An 18,219-nucleotide genomic window follows, 5' to 3' on the forward strand; every position below is an offset into this window, starting at 1 on the left:
GGAAATGTACGTTGCAGCCGGATTAACCAATGTATATTTAATATACTTTAATTATACAACATGACATTTCATTAATTATTATCCTTGTGCATGCATAGATTCATTTTACGTGAATGAAAGTCACAATTTGGGTGGGAGAATGCTTGCTGAATGGAAGGGAAAAACCTGAGCAGAACTTATTAGCTTTAAAAATAAAAGATTATAAGTATACATGAGAATAAAAGTGATTGACTCAAATTGGAGCAATAAAATTTTGCTATGGAAGCGTGCTGAATAAGAATACATGAGATTAATATTGGAACCATCCACAACAGGGAAATGTACGTTGCAGCCGGATTAGCCAATCTATATTTAATATACTTTAATTATACAACATGACATTTCATTAACTATTATCCTTGTGCATGCATAGATTCATTTTACGTGAATGAAAGTACATGTGTTAATTATTAATTAAAATATTAAATAAAAAGTTTTTACATTATTATTTTATCATATATTATTGTTTAAATTATTTTAATATAATTATTTAAAAAATTAATAAATTTGTCTAAATTATGATTGGATGCACCGGAAGTGTATAATATCTTTTCTCTTAAATAAATTAACATTATCCATTGGTCATAGAACTTTAAGAAAAAAAATTCAAACCACATTTTTAGCCCTAATTCGTTAATTATTTTACAAATGATTAGTTATTTATATTTGCTAGCTAGGTAGGAATCGCGTATTTCTTCGTCTGCGGCCTCTTCCTGCTAAGTGCTAAACGCTAAACGCTTTTTCTTTCTCTCTCTCTCCATGTCTCCGTTCATCTCATTCGTCAATTAATAGCACAAAGCAACAAACAAACAAACCTCACTCTCTCTCTCTCTAACCCCAACAAACAAACCCCTTCTCTCTCTACCACCTCTACTTTCTCTCTCTAGGGTTTCGTCGCGAACTCTCACTCTCGCTTTCGCTCTGCTTGTCACGATTGTAGGGTTCCAATCCTCGCGCGAATTGCATCACAGTCTGTGATCGACCGAGTTTTGATTCTTCCCCTTCCTCGGGTTAGTGAATTTCGACTCTTCCCCGCCCTTGCTTTTGTTAAATTTGACGCTTCCGATAATTTTGATGTGTGTGAGAGTTTTGATTCTGCTTTAGAGTTGTTGCTCCTAGGAGCTTGGAGAATGTGAGACAAAGCGAAGCGAGGTGGGAATTTCGTGTTTTTTTTTTAAATTGTGAAAATTGGTGTTTGGATAATTAGGGCCTATTCCATGAAGTTTGAATTTTGAGTTATTTTATTAATTTTGTTGATTTTCATGATTACTTGAGCATTTCTTAGTGGAAGCCATTTTGTATTTTTGTCGAGGACTATAAACTGGTAGAGTTTTGAATGGTGGAAATTGTACCTTGCTGGCTTGATAGGATTGTTGTTTTGAATGGTGCAGGCTAAAGGATTGTTGTAATCACTGACACAAACCAAATGTTGCTGTAGGGTGTTGAGGTTTATACCGTGGCGGGCGAATGTTGTTGCTTGATGCTTGATGATAGTTGCTATGGACTTGAATGCCTCGCCGGTTCCGGAGGAAGATGAAGATATTTTTGAGGAGAAGATACATGTTGAAGAGTTTCATGAACCTGAAGAACGCATAGAAACTGGAGCTGATATAGCACGCCGGGTACCCTTCATATATAATTTTTTGTCTTTTTATCCCTCTTTAGCATCATGACAGTGATAGTGTTTGTTGGCTATGTGCTTGGTGCCTTGGGCTAGGACTACTGTAACTGTTGTTTCCCAAATTATCGGATAAACTGGTGAAATTCTTTTCATGATGTAGTTTCATTAGGTCAGATTGTGACTTTGTCAGCTTGCAACCAGAATGATGATGGGATCCCATTTTGTTTTTTATAATTTTAATTTTACTAGGGATAAAGTGATGCTTCAAAAAAATCTTCTATGACCAGTCAGTATAACATACTCCCTATACTTTCTTTGTTTTGGAGTATAATAAATTGGTGCATCCCGATATGAACATTAAATGCTTGAATGGCTGATAGATGGATATATCATAGACTATCCATACTCTATTATTTGCACAATCTCATGATCTCTCTAGTTTTTTCTTGTATAATGATTTGAACATTTGATATTAATGCTGAACAGAACAGCTACCATCACATCTAATGTAATTAGGTCCTGGTTAATTTGGAAATATCTTTCTGTTGTGACTTTCTGTGCTGCTGTTTGTGTAATGCCTACGTACACTCTCCTGGTTTAGTGAGAAAATTTCATTTAATTGTCTGGTTTTTTATTTTTAGTTTTGAATAATTACCATTCTGAACACAAGATTCTTCATTAAACTAACACTGTAGAGGATTAAGTACCGGGTGCTATTGTGAATTTCTAGGGTGTGGTAATCTTGAAATGTGTCCTTTCCAAAAAGTTCCAAAACTGAAAGTTCTGAAATCTCCCCTGGCTAAGTTAGTGCTTAACATGTCTGTTTTTGAATATAGCTTGAAACATATAGTTCTTGCAAAGACGGATGCAAACCCTGATATCGTAAACACTGGATACAAATTGTTATGTAGGTTCCTCTATTACAATCTGACATGGCGCAATATCAAATTATATTATATTTTTAAGAGCTGTTGGAAAAGGCTAAAATCCACATATCCTGTCATGTCAAGGTAGTATTTGTCCCAGCTCAGATTGGGCTTCCCTTCTCCTTAAAAGGAGAAATTGAGCGAAATAGAGTTTTAAGAAAATGAGCTTTTAAAAAAGTTTTCCTTTTTCTTTTTTTATGAGGAAAACTTTAACAAAAGAAGCTTTTAAATAGGTTAGTTTCTGGGGCTTGCGGCTTTTATTTCTCCTTTTTCTTTGTTTTCAAATCCTAAAATCCACTAACACGTTACCCAAGTTTTAACTTAAAATAAAATGTTCTGCAATTACCAAATATCTTTAACTTTAAATTTAAAGCTCCCTTTTTAACTTCAAATTTTAAAAATTTAAAGTAACTTTTAAGTTCCAAAAAAGTCAGGCCAAACACTTTCTATGGAACTACATCGATACTACAGAAGCATCAGCGATTGCGTCCAATACTATGCCATTTTTTGAAATATTCATATACTCATGTAAATCCATGCAGTTGCACATATGCAGGAGCAGGAATACATTTTGCATTTTTGTTACTTGAGATTTGATAGCATAAGTTTGTTAGTAGTTGAGCCTGTTTCTGGCTTGTTATTTTAATGAGTGATGGTGGTAATTGCTTTAAATACTTCATTTTGCCATCTTGCTTGTTGCAATAAAGAAACTATGGTTTATGATTAAAGATGAATTTAGGGTAATTCAAATTTTATTTGCCAAATGTTAGATAATACAGAGCATCCAAAATGATGCTTAATGGGCAGATAGAGTTTGATAGATATTTTTAAAACTGAAAAAAAACCACAACCCCAAAAATTGTTTGTGGTATGTTAATTTTTAATTAGAGCTTGTTGGATTCCTGAATAATAATTCTTTTTGAGACTACATCATACATCTGGCATATGTTCTGCTCTTCTTCTTTGGGGTTCACAAATAATAAGGGTTTTTTCAAGTTATTTTTTATTTTATTTTTACCTGTCTTTTCATTAACACAATTCCTGAGTTACTGCTTATTTTTAGGAGCGTGAAGAAAGAAAGAGAAGGTTGAAGAGAGAACGACCGGATGATAGACCTGTACATGTGTCACAGTCACATGCATACGATCAGTTATTTCATACCAAGAACCAAAGATCATATGATAAAAGCAGGCTTCCTCCAGGTAAGAGTTTCTTTCCATGATCCGCTTGCTGCCTTGCCTCTGGTAACCAGTGATGCTAAATTCAGATATTTCTTAATACGACTTGTGACAAATTATTTTTGTGGATTTATTTTGTATCGTGGATGGTAAGTGTTGTCAAAAAGTGGCTATGACACCACTATGGCAGAAGGTGGTGCCTTAAATCCCACAGATTGCCATTCAGTAGCATGGCGGGTTCTTCAATGCAGGCTATGGCAGCTGTGAGACACAGGGATTTCATGGCATCTGCAATGACCATGGTGGAATGTCTCTTGAGAAGAAAGAGGCAAAGGGGTTGGGTCATGTGACCTGATCCATACCCTGTCCAAAAAATGGTTAAAACCCCCCCAAAAAAAGAATAGAAATGGGTTTTATCGTGTTGCCCAACCTGAACCCAGGCCCCAAACCTTTAAAACTATGAAAAAGAAAAGAAGGGGTTGGGGCTGTTGCCTGACCGAAACCCCTGTCAAAATGTTTTATAAAAGAGTCCATTAAGTAAGAAACCCCCAAAAAAAACATGAGTGTTTGATTTTTGCGAGACAGAGCAAATAGTGACTGAGTTTGTGACTGAACCCAGCACCCAACAACTGCGATGACCATCTGTTGACCTTTCTGGCTATTTAACTTTTACTTCGATGTCTGTGACTGTTCCACCCAATCACCATGGCCGCTGATTTTGTAATTATTTGAACTCTTGAAATTGGTGTTTTGATATCATATTATTGTTATTTGAAGTCTGAATCTTGTTATTGTTAGCTTTATGCCTATTTTTTCTACATTGCAATTTTATTTCTGCAATTTTTTGTTTATATATCAGTAATGCTATTTCCTCCTTTTAATCCTCCTACTACCTTATAAAGAAAGTATTAAATGAAAAATTAATGCATTTAATGTGTGGAAATCATAAAACACATTCAATACTTACCTTGCAAAGGAAGTAGGAGAATTAGTAGGTGGATGTAGTAGGAAGATTTAGAATTATTCTTTATATGTAGGTATATATTATATTTTTATTCTCCCCGCCATGCTTCTGCCATATCCTACGACACCATCTGCTATATTTTATGGTGTATTTTCGGTTGTCCATAATCTGCACTCTATAACACATAGTATTTGGCTATATAACCTTTGTTTTTGGGGAGAAAATTTGGCTAAATATTAGTTTATGTGTTTTATGCAGTTTGAGTTTTTTTTTGGCCCAGGGCGGGCGGGCAGGCTTTGGATTGAATGGTCCAAATGAATGTTTTTTATTTATAAAATGCAGATGGATGCCAATTTTTTTTTTTTTATTTGCTTCAGTCATATTTAAGATTATTGGAGTACATTTTATGTCACAAATTACAATGGTTGCACATGCACATGTAGGGTGGTTGGATTGCCCTTCATCTGGCCAGGAAATTTGTTGCATGATACCTTCTAAGGTTCCACTTGGTGAATCATTCAATGACTGCATTCCTCCTGGTAAAAGATACTCATTTAAACAAGTGATACATCAACAAAGAGTTTTAGGGAGAAAAGTAAGTAGAATATATTCAGAAAATGTAATACTTCATTTAGATTTTTGTATCTCTGCTTTTTGTTCTTATTTGTCATTGAATTTTCTTCAATTTTTATTTTTTAAGAGCAGGACTAATCTAAATGAAAGGAATTTCTAGATTTTTAGCAAAAAGGAAAAAAAATAAAAAGGATCCCTATTTCTTGTTGTTTATCTGTTACAATTTCTGCTGCTTGTCCTTAGCAGAACAATTTAGAGAATTTAAATGTTCTGTTTCATACAAAAAGGCTTTTTGCTTAAAATTTACTGCTTTTTACATTTTGTTCTCTTTGTTTGCAGCTTGGTCTGGTGATTGATTTGACAAATACCACTCGATACTATCCTGTGTCAGATTTAAAAAAAGAGTGCATCAAACATGTTAAGGTTTGCAGTTGCTAAATTTTACTCACGAACTCAACATTTTGCTATTTTTGTCTTTAAAACTGTGACACCTCTTTCTTGTCCTTACATTTGAAGATCATTGTTGTGGTTTAGATTCAATGCAGGGGGCGCAATTCTGTACCTGATAATTTATCTGTGAACCAGTTTGTCTATGAGGTTTGTTCTTTCTTTATTATATTTTGTACTATTTCATGATTATTTAGTAAGAAGAATTTAGCTTATTTTATTTATGTTCCTTGGATTGAAAAAGAATACGTGGTTTACTTGTAGCTGTAGGAACTTCTTTATTACCTCAGAAATGGGGTACTTGATACTTTCAAAACTATTTGACATGTTGTATTCTAATATCATCTATCCTTTAAATAAAGTTTGGTAATAATTTTTTCTGTAGATTCATTGTATAGAACATATGCTTTACATCAGTGGAAGTTATCCATAAGATCATACCAAGTAATTATTAGTTTTTAACCATGCAATTATTTACATTTCCAGGTTACACAATTTTTGTCACGTCAAAAGCACTCAAAAAAGTATATACTTGTTCATTGTACACATGGGCATAATCGTACAGGATACATGATCATCCACTATCTAATGCGTGCTATGTCAATGTCTGTTACTCAGGTCAGTTAGGGAGTTACCTTGTCACTGTGGTTCTCCGCCCCCCCCCCATGTCTCTGTTTGTCTGTTTAAGGTGTTACTTGATTGGCCCGTTTTGTAGGCAATAAAAATATTTTCTGAAGCTCGCACTCCAGGAATCTACAAACCTGATTACATTGATGCATTGTACACATTTTATCATGAGAAAAAACCTGAAATGGTAGTTTGTCCTCCTACTCCGGAGTGGAAGAGATCTTCTGAATTTGATCTCAATGGTGAAGCAGTTCCAGATGATGATGATGATGGAGTACCAGACCCTGATTTGCAGGTATGGATCATTCACATGAGGAATTTTGATATTTTGGTTTTTTCTATTTTCTCTTGCTGGATGAATCTTGGACGTGCTCCTTTACTTTGACACTGTTTCAGAGTAACCGATATGCTGTTTGATGTGCTGGTTTGTTTTGAAGGTTTAAGTAGAAAAAGGAGACTAAAAATTGTGTCTGGATGCTGTTTGTTGTTTGGTTGATATGGTTGGAGTTGAATACCTGTGTGTTTTAAGAACCCCCTTGCCCTAGATTTATTTTGGCAGAGGGTTATGCTTGTGGCTGTGAAATCTGTCCTAAATTTGGGTCTGTCCAGATTATCTGATTACATTCCTTAACAACCCACTTGTTAAGTAGTTTGATACATTAATTTTCCCCTGCTGGTAATATACAATATTCTGTTCACTCCTTTGCTATTGCTAATTTGCTATATCTTGTTGGAAATATGAATATGGGGGTGGAAGAGGTATTTGTGTTATAACAACCTTACCTACATGGCAAAGAGAGTAGGAAGCAAAGATAAGAAGGGGGAGGGAAAGAATGGGGAGAGCACATCCAGTTATTGATTAATTTGAGGACATAGGGTTAGGAGGTCCTGACCCTCAAAGTTCCGCAGTATGCTATCTTTTTTTTCCTTGTTTTGTGAGTGATTATGATCTCTGTAATTGAGATTTATCGCTATTTGTCTGTAATAAAATATATAGTTCTTATTGTATTGTAGAATGAATGTAAATAGAATAATTATGGGCTGATTTATACGTTATTATGTAATTAGTGTGTGTGTGTGTATGCATTTGTATATATGTACTATGTTTTTCCAACAGATTGTTTCATTTTATGTCTCTCATTTCTTTCCAATGTCAACAATATTCATGTAGAAATATTGGACTTGGCATTTAACTTGTTTTAAACTTGACATATTTCTTGTTCTCTCAGGAGAACCATGAGACAGACACACGAATGACAAATGATGATGTTTTAGGAGATGAGATACCTACTGATCAGCAAGATGCATTGCGTCAGTTCTGTTATCAAACGCTTAAATTGGGTGTTGGGGTAAGCCATTTAAATGGTTGTCTTTCATGCACGAGTTTATTACTTATATTTGAGGACTGTTTAAATTAAAACGATTCAGTTTTATGACTTAATTGTGTCTTTCCATTTTTTGTTAAATTACATTATAATAAAGGAATTGATGGTAAGTATTCTGCTGCTAGTTATGTTATCATTTGATCCTATGTCTTATTGTTTGCCACACTGGCTTTATTAGTATTATTCTTTCAAAAGCTGTTTATGTCACTTTATTTTCTCCTTTTATTTTTATTGATTTCCTACTTCATGTATCTCCTATGCTTGGCATAGCTATTTCACTAATTATTGTTATGCAGGCCAGGGGACACACACAATTTCCAGGTTCACACCCAGTTTCTCTCAACAGGTTCTCTTTATCTGAACCATTAACTTATTGTGATTTGATATGTTAATTTGATTATACATTAAACTTGTAGGCTGCTTTTTCTTTTGCTACTGTACTTGTATTTGTTGCTTTGACCCATTATATGCTTGTGCATAGTGCTTTGCATTATATTGCTAATGTGCATTATTTTTACTTTATGTCTAGAAAAATAATTAATGCATGACATTGAGGATAATATAAATATTTCTTTCCATAGTTTTGTCCAGTGGTTAATTTTCATAGGACCTTTAATTATATCCTGGCATTTCTCTTGTTTAAAGATTTAATATAACTAACTAGTTTATACCCTATCGATCAGTTGCATATAAAATAGGTAAGGGAATTATTTCTTATATGCCTCCATAATCTACCAGAAAATTAAAGCCATCATCTTTATATAACTTTTTTGTGTCATCGTTTGTGGGAGGAGGGTGACGGTAAGAGGCAATCCATCATTTGTAATCTCTTCAAATAAATCAGATTCGGCATAGGAGGTTTGGACAGTTGACAGACATGAATTTATCTCCAAATTTTTGTTGCTTATTTTTTTGCCAAGTGTTTTGTTAACATGAGTAAACAAATAAAAATAGGGTTTTGCTAACAAGTGCCCTAAGGGAATTGGTTAAAGAGCATTAAATACCCCCAATAAATGCTTCTAATAATTTAAAAAGGCATTAAATATACCCTATAAAAACTAACGTACCCTAGTGCCAAAAGGCTCCTTGTTGCGTGAATGTATAGGCCTATGTGGGAGGGTCATTGTTCACAACCTTCTCCTTGTGTATGCAAAGAGGCTGTTTCTAGATTTGAACCCATGACCATAAAATACACCCTGTAAATGCCATAAAAATAATGCTTATTAATATGTATTAATTACTTACTCTCTATCACCCTGTTAATTTAATAATTTATGAGTTTCAAGACCTTAATTGGTTTTACATTATATTTAATTATTTTTATTCCTTAATATTTGGCCAAAGGGAAAACCCTAAAACTAAATCTCTTGTTTTTGTTGTTGTATCAACAATTAAATCTTGCTAAAATTGTAATTTATTTAAGCACTATTGAAGATTTGCGAATTACTAGTTGTATTGATTTCACAACACTGTTCCTTATTAATCTGACAATTGTTTCCATAATTTGATAAATTTTGGTTATGTTGGCATGCAGGGATAATTTGCAATTGTTACGACAACGCTATTATTATGCAACATGGAAAGCAGATGGTACAAGATATATGATGCTAATAACAATGGATGGATGTTACTTGATTGATAGAAGTTTTAATTTTCGAAGGGTCCAAATGAGATTTCCTTGCAGAAGTACAAATGATGTGCGTGTACTACTTCATATTTGAAATTTCTAATGATATTAGTTAGAGCTGATTTAATTAATTCATAGATTTTACAACATGTGCTAGAGCATCTCCAAAGCTGGACCCTTTGGTTCTTAACTCCAGTTGGTGGGTCCTATTATGCCATATCAGATTTAACAACTTCAAATACTTATTACTCCAATAATGCAACCACCTAAGAACTTAAAATAGTATTACTGGTCATAACCAACAATGCCACCATCATTTGAAAAGTCCACACCCCACCCAATTTTGTGAACTTTGCTGCCCTAGCATTATTTCTATTTACCATTGGTGTTCTCCTTCATTTGGGCTGAGGAGCAGTTTCCAATGACTTTAGAAGTTCTTCATTTGTAACAAGCTTCATGCTTATGATTTATACTGGTCATAAAGAGGGAGTGTTATATGTAGCACATAGGCAAATACCTTCACCAACCATAGTTATGATGAATGATTTAAATTAGCATGGGATTAGGCTGTAACATAGCTACCTATTGGCTCTTAATGAGCTCCTTGATTAAGTGTAATTATACTATGAAGAAGGGATCAGTGATTAACCTAGAGAGTAGAGATATACAATTTTTCTCAATCTCAAGATCTCTTTTTACATTAATGATGCACAACCTAATAATGTTTTCTTTGGGTTCTAAGGGTTTGGGCGAGAAGACCCACCACTTCACATTACTTGATGGTGAGATGGTTATTGATACATTGCCAGATTCACAGAAGCAGGAGAGAAGATACCTTATATATGATATGATGGCAATCAACCAAGTATCAATAATAGAGGTTTGGTTTATATGTAATTGGCTAATTGCACAAATTAATACTGGATGGTCTCTTTTCTGTTTTAGACTAATATTGATTCATGCATTGGGGATGGGAAAATCACTTGTCTGCAGTTGCAATTATCTTTAACTTGTATCACACTGTTGAAAAATACTAAAAAAGTAAAAATTGTAATGCCTCCCAATTCTTTTCTTAATGTCAAGATCTTGTGCCCATCTATATAATTTCTCACTATCTTTTGAGAACTAGCAGATGAATTTAAACTAATGTCCCACCAGATTGTCTGACTTTACTTATTGTAGTGGAACTACACCTTTTTTTGTATTATAAATATATTTATTTTTTCTTTCTCTTTTAATTTAGGTTCATATTTTGAAAAGAAATTACAGAAATTTCGCTATAATAGTAGAGTCAAGGTCTATTCTAATAAGAAAAATTGCTCATATCATTGACAGAATTACTAGTAAAAAAACATTGTGTGACTGTTGGGTGGATATCATACCACCAGTTTTTAAGTATATTATGGGATCAATATTACAAATTGATGGTGAAATTAACCAAGATGAAGTTATTAAAAGTGATCTCATTCTCATGGTGAGTAATATCTCTGAGAATTTGGATTTTAACCAAGCTTAATGGCGTGTGATCCATGTAGTTGACTTCCCCTAGTGGGATGGGATAAGGCTATTGTTGTTATTGTTTTATTTGTGTCTAGTTCCTTTTAGGTTCATCAAGGCATCACTTATGAGTGGACTCATTTGAAACCTCTAAATAAGATCAATAAAGGTTGAATGGTCAATATGTATTGTTGTAGTATTTAATGCACATTTTCATTTGTCAAATGACTTTATCTAAGAAATGCTATGGTGAAATTTTGAGCGAGGCTTTTGTGGATAACCTTGGTTTGATGAATTATAATTTGAAATGTTTGTATAGTGTTTCATTTTTTTTTACTTGTATATGCTATTTTCTGTTTTATTTCTTGTCATCCTTTGAGTCTTTGATATGAAGTTTTTGTAGCTGTGAATGATTATTGTTGATATATAGCTCAAACTTGGTGCAGCGTCCCTTCTATGAACGGTGGAAGATGCTTGAGAAAGAAGTGATTGAACCTAGGAATCACGAGCGACATAATATATATCAGAGCAGAAATCCTTACTATAGATATGACCTGGAACCGTTCAGGGCATGGATCTCTAACCTTAATTGGTCATAAAATACTTTAAGCTTCACTTCATTTTCCCCTTGGGGCTTCACTATTAATATGCTTGCATTGTTGTTTAGGTGAGGAGGAAAGACTTTTGGTTGCTCTCTACTGTCACAAAGCTTTTAAAGGAATTCATTAAAAGACTCTCACATGAGGCAGATGGTCTCATATTTCAGGTGGGTTGTGATTAATGATCCCTTTCAATGTACTGAACATGGGAAAGGGATTTTTCTGTTCTGCACCTAGCTGGCAAGTCACCTTTTTTTATTTGCTTTTCTGTTTTTCTGTTCCCCTTTTTTTTTTTTTTTGCTGTTTATGATAATGAATGCCTTTTTGGCTGAAATGTGAGGTTTGATAAATGATTTGAGAAAGAAGGGGACCAGTGTACCTAGACTATCTCATAGGTCAGGCACATGGTCCATTCCTTCTTCCAAATCCTTGTTTTTTTCTGCTTTCTTTTGCTATTGGACTCAATGGAGATTGTTGCTGACAATATTGATTACCAGGGTTGGGATGATCCTTATATACCACGTACCCATGAAGGACTCTTGAAGTGGAAATATGCTTATCTGAATTCAGTTGATTTTCTTTTCGAGGTAGTATTGCCATTCATCACCTTATTTCTTATGGTGTTGGGATATCACTTGTGATGTCTCTTGGTCAGTTATAGTTGTTTGATACAGCCAACTAATTTGTAGTTGCTTAAGTTGACAGGTTGATGGTGATCGTGAGCTACTTTTTCTCAATGAGCGGGGAAAGAAGAAACTTTTGGAAGGGAATAGGGTTGAATTCACAGGTCAGACAAAATTTTTTCTTATTCTGTTCAACTCATTCTATATTTGATAGATACAATTTTTTTTTCATTTTTCATTTTTTTTTTTATTTTTAAAAATGGCGTGCTTCTTTGTAAAATAGGAAATCTATATAGTCTGAGTGATACTATCATTTGTTATTGAGTGTCACACATGTTTGGCAATTTTCGTAACAATAACCAATATGTACCCCTCCAAAAGCAAAAAAGTGGGTTGCAGAAAGTTCCTTATCAATTGTTTTTGGGATAGTGCTTTAGTAAAACACTATTTAGTGAATATTTTGTCCTCTTTTGTGATAAATTTTTTGTTGTCTTGTTTTGTAGATTCTGTATTTTCTAGTCTTTATCTTGTTTGTTTCACTTGTTGCAATTGCTTGCTGAAAACTCGAACTCTGCAGATGGTTCAGATCCCTCACTTTATTCTGGAAAGATAATTGAATGTTCTTGGGATTTTGACAAACTGGAATGGAAGTATATGCGAATCAGAACAGATAAATCAACTCCGAATGAGTTTAATACTTACAGGAAGGTCTAATCCCAACTCCTATTTTCTAATTTCCCCTCTCTTAATATGTGCTTGACTTCAGCCATTTACTCGTTTCATTGTAGGTGCTGCGAAGCATAAGAGACAACATCACCGAGGAAGATTTGTTGAATGAAATAAGTGAGATAATTCGCCTTCCCATGTATGCTGACCGGATCAGAATTGATAGTAAAGCGAATCAGCATGCTAATGTCGCAAGGCGAAGGTGATTTGGTGATGGTTAGATCAGATCTGGGACTTTTATGCCTTCAATCTTTTCATTGGTGGTAGTGGGTGACATCAAGTTAAAACAAAATGTAGTGTATCCGTTGATATTTGTCTCTGGGATTTCAATGAAATTGTATTGGTTTTGGCTATGTATTTTGGCCATCAACCAAAAGTTGCTTATTTATGTAATTAGTTAATCCTTGCGGTAAGTATTGCTGTGCTGCTGAGCTGTATGGTGCAGTTAGTATGGCTCAAATTCCGGCCTGAATCCGTTGTCTATGGTTGTCCAGATCAAGAGAGTTAGGTTTAGAATCTCAAATCTCAATGTATATTATCAATTTTCTTTTAGTGATTCTAAGTTATTCAAAGGGTAGCCGGTTCTTAGAGTCAAGTTCCAATTGGGTAGAATTTCCCCTGTATGTGAATATTAATTTGAGTAGTAGTAACAAGCCTTCCATTCTCTCTAATGTTCTGTGGATGTGGAAGATATCATGCGTTTAGGCTGTCATCAGTGCCCGAATCAGATTGTTACTTAGCATGTTTGACGGTAGCCCAGTCACTGCTACTCATTCTACTAGTAGCTCTGGAAATCTACCATGGAAGGATGAGGAAGGTGGCAACTGTGTGAACTGTTTGGCAGTGGTGAAAATGTGTAAGGTTCAGATAAATGGATGTGGAAAGAAACAGTGTTAATTTGCTAGCCTCATTTTCATGATGAATGACTATATTAAAAATATTTGCAACACAAAACCCCATGTAACAGTGAAATTTCACTTTTTTTCCAACGATTCTTTATACACCTGAACTTTGCTTTACAGTTCCATTACTTTCGTATTTTCATTTCTGAAAATTGTCTGTTTACGCAAACGGAAGAAATTGATCACTTAGTGTTTCTAAAAGGAAAGAAAAAGGAGAAACGCACCACTGGGTTATGTACACCTGGTGTTCACTTGAACTAATAATTACTAGAAATATAATATTATCGTTGAAGGAGATGCATTACCAATTGTTACCTCATTTCCGTATCTTTATGTTTAAGGTTACTGTACATGAATTAAAAAATATTGTTGGAGATTCCTGTAATATATATGAATTTTGTAACTAATCCTTGAAAATTTTGTTTCTCGTTGAATTCCTAAAACTTCAAAAGTTTTGTAGGAGATTTTTGTCGTTAGTATCAGTCTAAAATGTGATGATGTGTTTGTTAGTTGAACACATCAGCGATACACATATGAAGTCATGTCAGGCGTCCAAACGCTTGAATTACACCGTCCTCCTCCTCCTCCTCCTCTGTCACTCTCCTTACCATCGTCCCTGGCTTCCTCACCTCCCATTCCTTTCACAACTCCATCGACATCGTCCTCCCCTCCTCCCCCTCTTCGGTTGGTCTTCGCCTGTCGTTGCTCCCCCCTTCGCTCCCCCCCCCCCATTTTTGTTTTTTTTATTTATTTATATTTTTCTTTCTCCCCTTGACCCCCTCTCTTCATCTTCTCCATTGTTGGTGACATGACACCATTCATGGTCAGGTGCGACATCCCGCAAGGTTTTTTCTCTTTACGACAACAAATGTGAACGCATCGACGTAGATTGTCTCCTTTTGTCTCTTGCTCTGTGTTTCGTATTCTCATCAATGGAAAAGATTGAACATCACAATTGCATTGGCATCGATTCTTCCCAGTGTGAGATGTTATTGGACATTGGAGTTTTTTGAAAAGGGGTTTTTGCTTGAGGGTTTGGCTTTTGCGAAACAACCAGATTGACAATAGGGAGGTAGAGTAGGAGAATCGTGGGGTTAGAACAACTAGATCATGTGAGCACAAAGTTGTTTCGTCGTCACCATGCATACTTTGAAGCCTCTACCCCCAATCGAAGCACCTTCCAGAGAATGACGTGGCAAATCGCAAATGTGAAGAGGCAATGACTCTCTTCATACCTCTAGTTAAAAATGTTATTTTCACCCAAACAAATATTTTAAAGATCTTAGAACACATCGACAATGAAGTTGTAGGAGTTGGTGAGGTGAAGGGGGCAACAACAAAGGGAGAAAGAAAAAAGTAAAAAGAAATGGAGGGCAGAAGGGGGAGTAGCGGCGGGCAGAGAACCAACTGAGGAGGGGGGGGGGGGGGAGGTGGGGAGGGAGGACAGTGCTAGTGGAGTTCACACGTTTCGATGTCGACGATGCATATCACATGTTTGGATGTTTGACATGGCATCATATGCATAACACTAATGTGTCCAACTAATTGACACATCATCACGTTTTGGACTAAGACAAACGACAAGGATCTCCCACAAAACTTTTGAAGTTTCAGGGACCCAACGAGAAACAAAAAATTTTCAAGGATCAGTTGCGAAATTCGGATATATTTTAGGAGTCTCCAACATATTTAGGCCAACAATATTTAATTGAGCTGAAATTTAAAATGTTCTTATTTAATACCTTGACCTTTGACACTTGCACTCTTGTATCACTAGTAGGGAGCATTAAATAATGATATATTTGACAAAGATGCATTAATTAGACTTTAAAATTCTAAAACATCAAATGATTTGAAAAATAAAAATAAAAAGCTAAAACATCAAAAAGATATATAAGAATAACAAAAACTAAACTTCTTGAACGTTATTAGGGAGCATCTCCTTCAACGATTATGGGACAACATGAATTAAACATACAAGGATAAAACAAAAACTCAACTTTTCGTTATTCGAAAAATCATGAGATAACTTTTTACCAAAAATACAAAGTATTTAAAAGACACACGTATCCACATCTCTCGCTTATTTTCCACTCATGTTTTCTCTGTAGAAACACAAATATAAATTTGAATCATTGCATTTGAATTTCCATTACCTACTAGTTGCAATAGTCTTATCATGTCACATATTTTGAATATTGAATCATAAGACATATCAGGATCCTCAATAATTTTGATTAGATATAAATAATTACAAAAGTTAAAAGTTGTGTCTAATATGCAATATGACAAACACATTGTCTATGTTTGATAGATTAGACAAAGATGAATAAATGTTAAGTTCTGATGAAGCATTTAAGACTTCATTTAATACTTTGTGTTGAGATTCATTTTGCAGAAAACGTCTTAGAAACATTGGTCTGAGGATTTGTCTAAGTCCAAAGAAGTAAGAGAACAATTTAAGTTTTAGATTTCAACATCTCAAAAGACATGTTTGCTACTACTGTTGTGACAGACCTGCTTAGAGCAAAAGCACATTGACTTATGCTAAAGTGTGCTTCAAGAAAGCTAAAGAGAATGATGTTTCAACATGAAGAGGATGTGCATTGATTGCCCAAATGGATAGTTGTTCAAACAAAAGCCTTCAACGAAGTAAACGAAGTCGCTTAGAAATAATAAACACTTGCTGAAGATAGCATATAAATACTAGAAGTTTTGAAGAATTCAAGTTACGAACCAACACGCTAAAAATTCAAATCTGTGTTCTCTCTTCTTCAAGCTCTTTCTTTGTAAATTTTGAAGTTGTAAAAGCTCTCAAAATACTTTGTATAGGTGCAGTTTAAGCTTTAGAATAAGCTTAGTTTATAAGAGCCAGAAGTGACAGTGAACAATATTTGTAACTATGCTTAAAGTTTGTGGAACTTGGTGAACTCTTTGTGTCTTGTAACTCTTGTTTTAAATTGACCAATGATTTGAATTTGATTTTGTTTTGAATAAGATATTTTTATAAAATTTGTTGACATCGTGTGATTGTACCTTTTTAGAAAAATCACATTATCGGCTTTTAAAGCTATATGAGGTGATAACTTTGATTTTCAAAGAAGGTTTAGAAAAATTTTAAAATCACAATTCAACCCTATTTTTGTAATATTTGTCTTTACATTGAATTCACATTATCTATTAGTTGCAACAACTTTATCAAACAATATACATGCAAAAAAAAAATCTTATAACTCAAGTATTTATCATGTGTTGTTTTGTTTATCGTGTATTGTAGTGCGTATCCAACACAAAGTATGTATCATGAATTGCTTTAAATCACATGTATTCCATTACATTTTTAATCCTGGTAGATGCTTTACTTGAATTATTTCAATAAAATGAGTTTTTTTTAAAGTACAAGAGGAAAAATGTGTCCTTTCATATAGTCGATTTTTTGTTTTAAAAAATATTTTATATACTTTTCAAAATAAGATATTTCTAACATTGCCGTGAATATTTCATATCAACATTATGATTAAATACACACACACTTGTGGAAACACGGGAGTTGTCGCGCCTATGTGTTAGTATTTTTATTGTGTTATTGCGTCAAAAATTTATATAATACAATAATTTTTAATTATAACTTTTGAATTTTGTTCAATGACACATTCTAGATAGAAAAATTAAAAACAAACTGGATAGCACAACTAAAAATAAAAATAATTAATTGTCATAAGAAAACCACAATAATCTTGGCTTTGAAAAAAATATTCTCTCTCCCCTTTTTTTCCATAAAGTGTCTTCTTGTTGACAATGACAATAACGACATATCCCATGAAAGACATGTTAAATTAATTAAAACAATAATTAGTAACAAACAAATGAAATAAAATATAGAAAGATGTGTAAGAATGAGTTGGAATAAAAAAGATTGAGGATAAATACATAAAGTAATTTAAAAGGCTAGAGGAGAAAAATCGTGAGAAAAAAATGTGTTATGTATCAAAATTCTTGTCATTGAGGGAAACACCTTTGATCAAAATTGTAGAAAGAATAAAAAATGCAACAACACTCAAATAGTATGAAGAAAAAGGGACACAAGTATGACTCGGGAGAGAAGAAAACTAGAAGTAATAAGAACAATAATTTCATAGAAAGCAAAACAAATCTCCATCCGTTATCCTTGTACAAATTAAATAACCTAATCGACAAACCAAATAGTCAAATTCGCAGCCAAGTTGAAACAAAAGAAGAAGAAGAAAATAATTAGAGGGAGAAAGCGCCAGAGCGGTTATTAAAGGAAAAGAAAGTCCGAGTGAATTGAAAAATATGTAAAGTGGTTGAGAGAGACGAAGAATGGTATAAAAGAGAAGCAAGAAATCAAATAGTGTGAGTAGCTTTTGTTATTAAGAGAATGGATAAAAATAAGAGAAAAAAACAAAATTAAATATATAAAAATGAAAATCACATAAAAGATTATTCATCTTTTTATTTTTCATT

General features: G+C 33.9%; 1 protein-coding gene across 3 annotated transcripts; it reads left to right on the plus strand.

Annotated features, from left to right (window-relative positions):
* The first annotated feature begins 722 nt into the window (after positions 1-722).
* Positions 723-13,853, plus strand: LOC114406279 (mRNA-capping enzyme-like). 3 transcript variants are annotated; one of them, XM_028368948.1, is made up of 19 exons: positions 723-1,049; positions 1,144-1,191; positions 1,478-1,661; positions 3,650-3,788; positions 5,172-5,323; positions 5,641-5,724; positions 5,836-5,898; positions 6,235-6,366; positions 6,464-6,670; positions 7,605-7,724; positions 8,057-8,106; positions 9,295-9,457; positions 10,130-10,267; positions 11,331-11,453; positions 11,552-11,650; positions 11,981-12,070; positions 12,189-12,270; positions 12,684-12,814; positions 12,895-13,853. In XM_028368948.1, exons 3-19 carry the CDS (start codon positions 1,527-1,529, stop codon positions 13,036-13,038), a joined length of 2,052 nt encoding a protein of 683 aa, XP_028224749.1. In that variant the 5' UTR covers positions 723-1,049; positions 1,144-1,191; positions 1,478-1,526; the 3' UTR covers positions 13,039-13,853. The 3 variants fall into 3 exon arrangements, with proteins under 3 accessions (XP_028224749.1, XP_028224748.1, XP_028224747.1); XM_028368947.1 differs by lacking the exon at positions 1,144-1,191 and having other exon boundaries at positions 1,431-1,661; XM_028368946.1 differs by lacking the exon at positions 1,144-1,191 and having other exon boundaries at positions 724-1,049.
* Positions 13,854-18,219: the final 4,366 nt, after the last annotated feature.

Source organism: Glycine soja, chromosome 3 (genome assembly GCF_004193775.1).
Source record: "Glycine soja cultivar W05 chromosome 3, ASM419377v2, whole genome shotgun sequence".
NCBI lineage: Eukaryota > Viridiplantae > Streptophyta > Magnoliopsida > Fabales > Fabaceae > Glycine > Glycine soja.

Coding starts and splice junctions, on each gene's coding strand:
- LOC114406279 (XM_028368948.1), top strand. CDS start 1,527: ATGATAGTTGCTATGGACTTGAATGCCTCGCCGGTTCCGGAGGAAGAT. Junction 5,899..6,234: donor TGAACCAGTTTGTCTATGAG/GTTTGTTCTTTC, acceptor TTACATTTCCAG/GTTACACAATTTTTGTCACG. Junction 6,367..6,463: donor TGTCAATGTCTGTTACTCAG/GTCAGTTAGGGA, acceptor CCCGTTTTGTAG/GCAATAAAAATATTTTCTGA.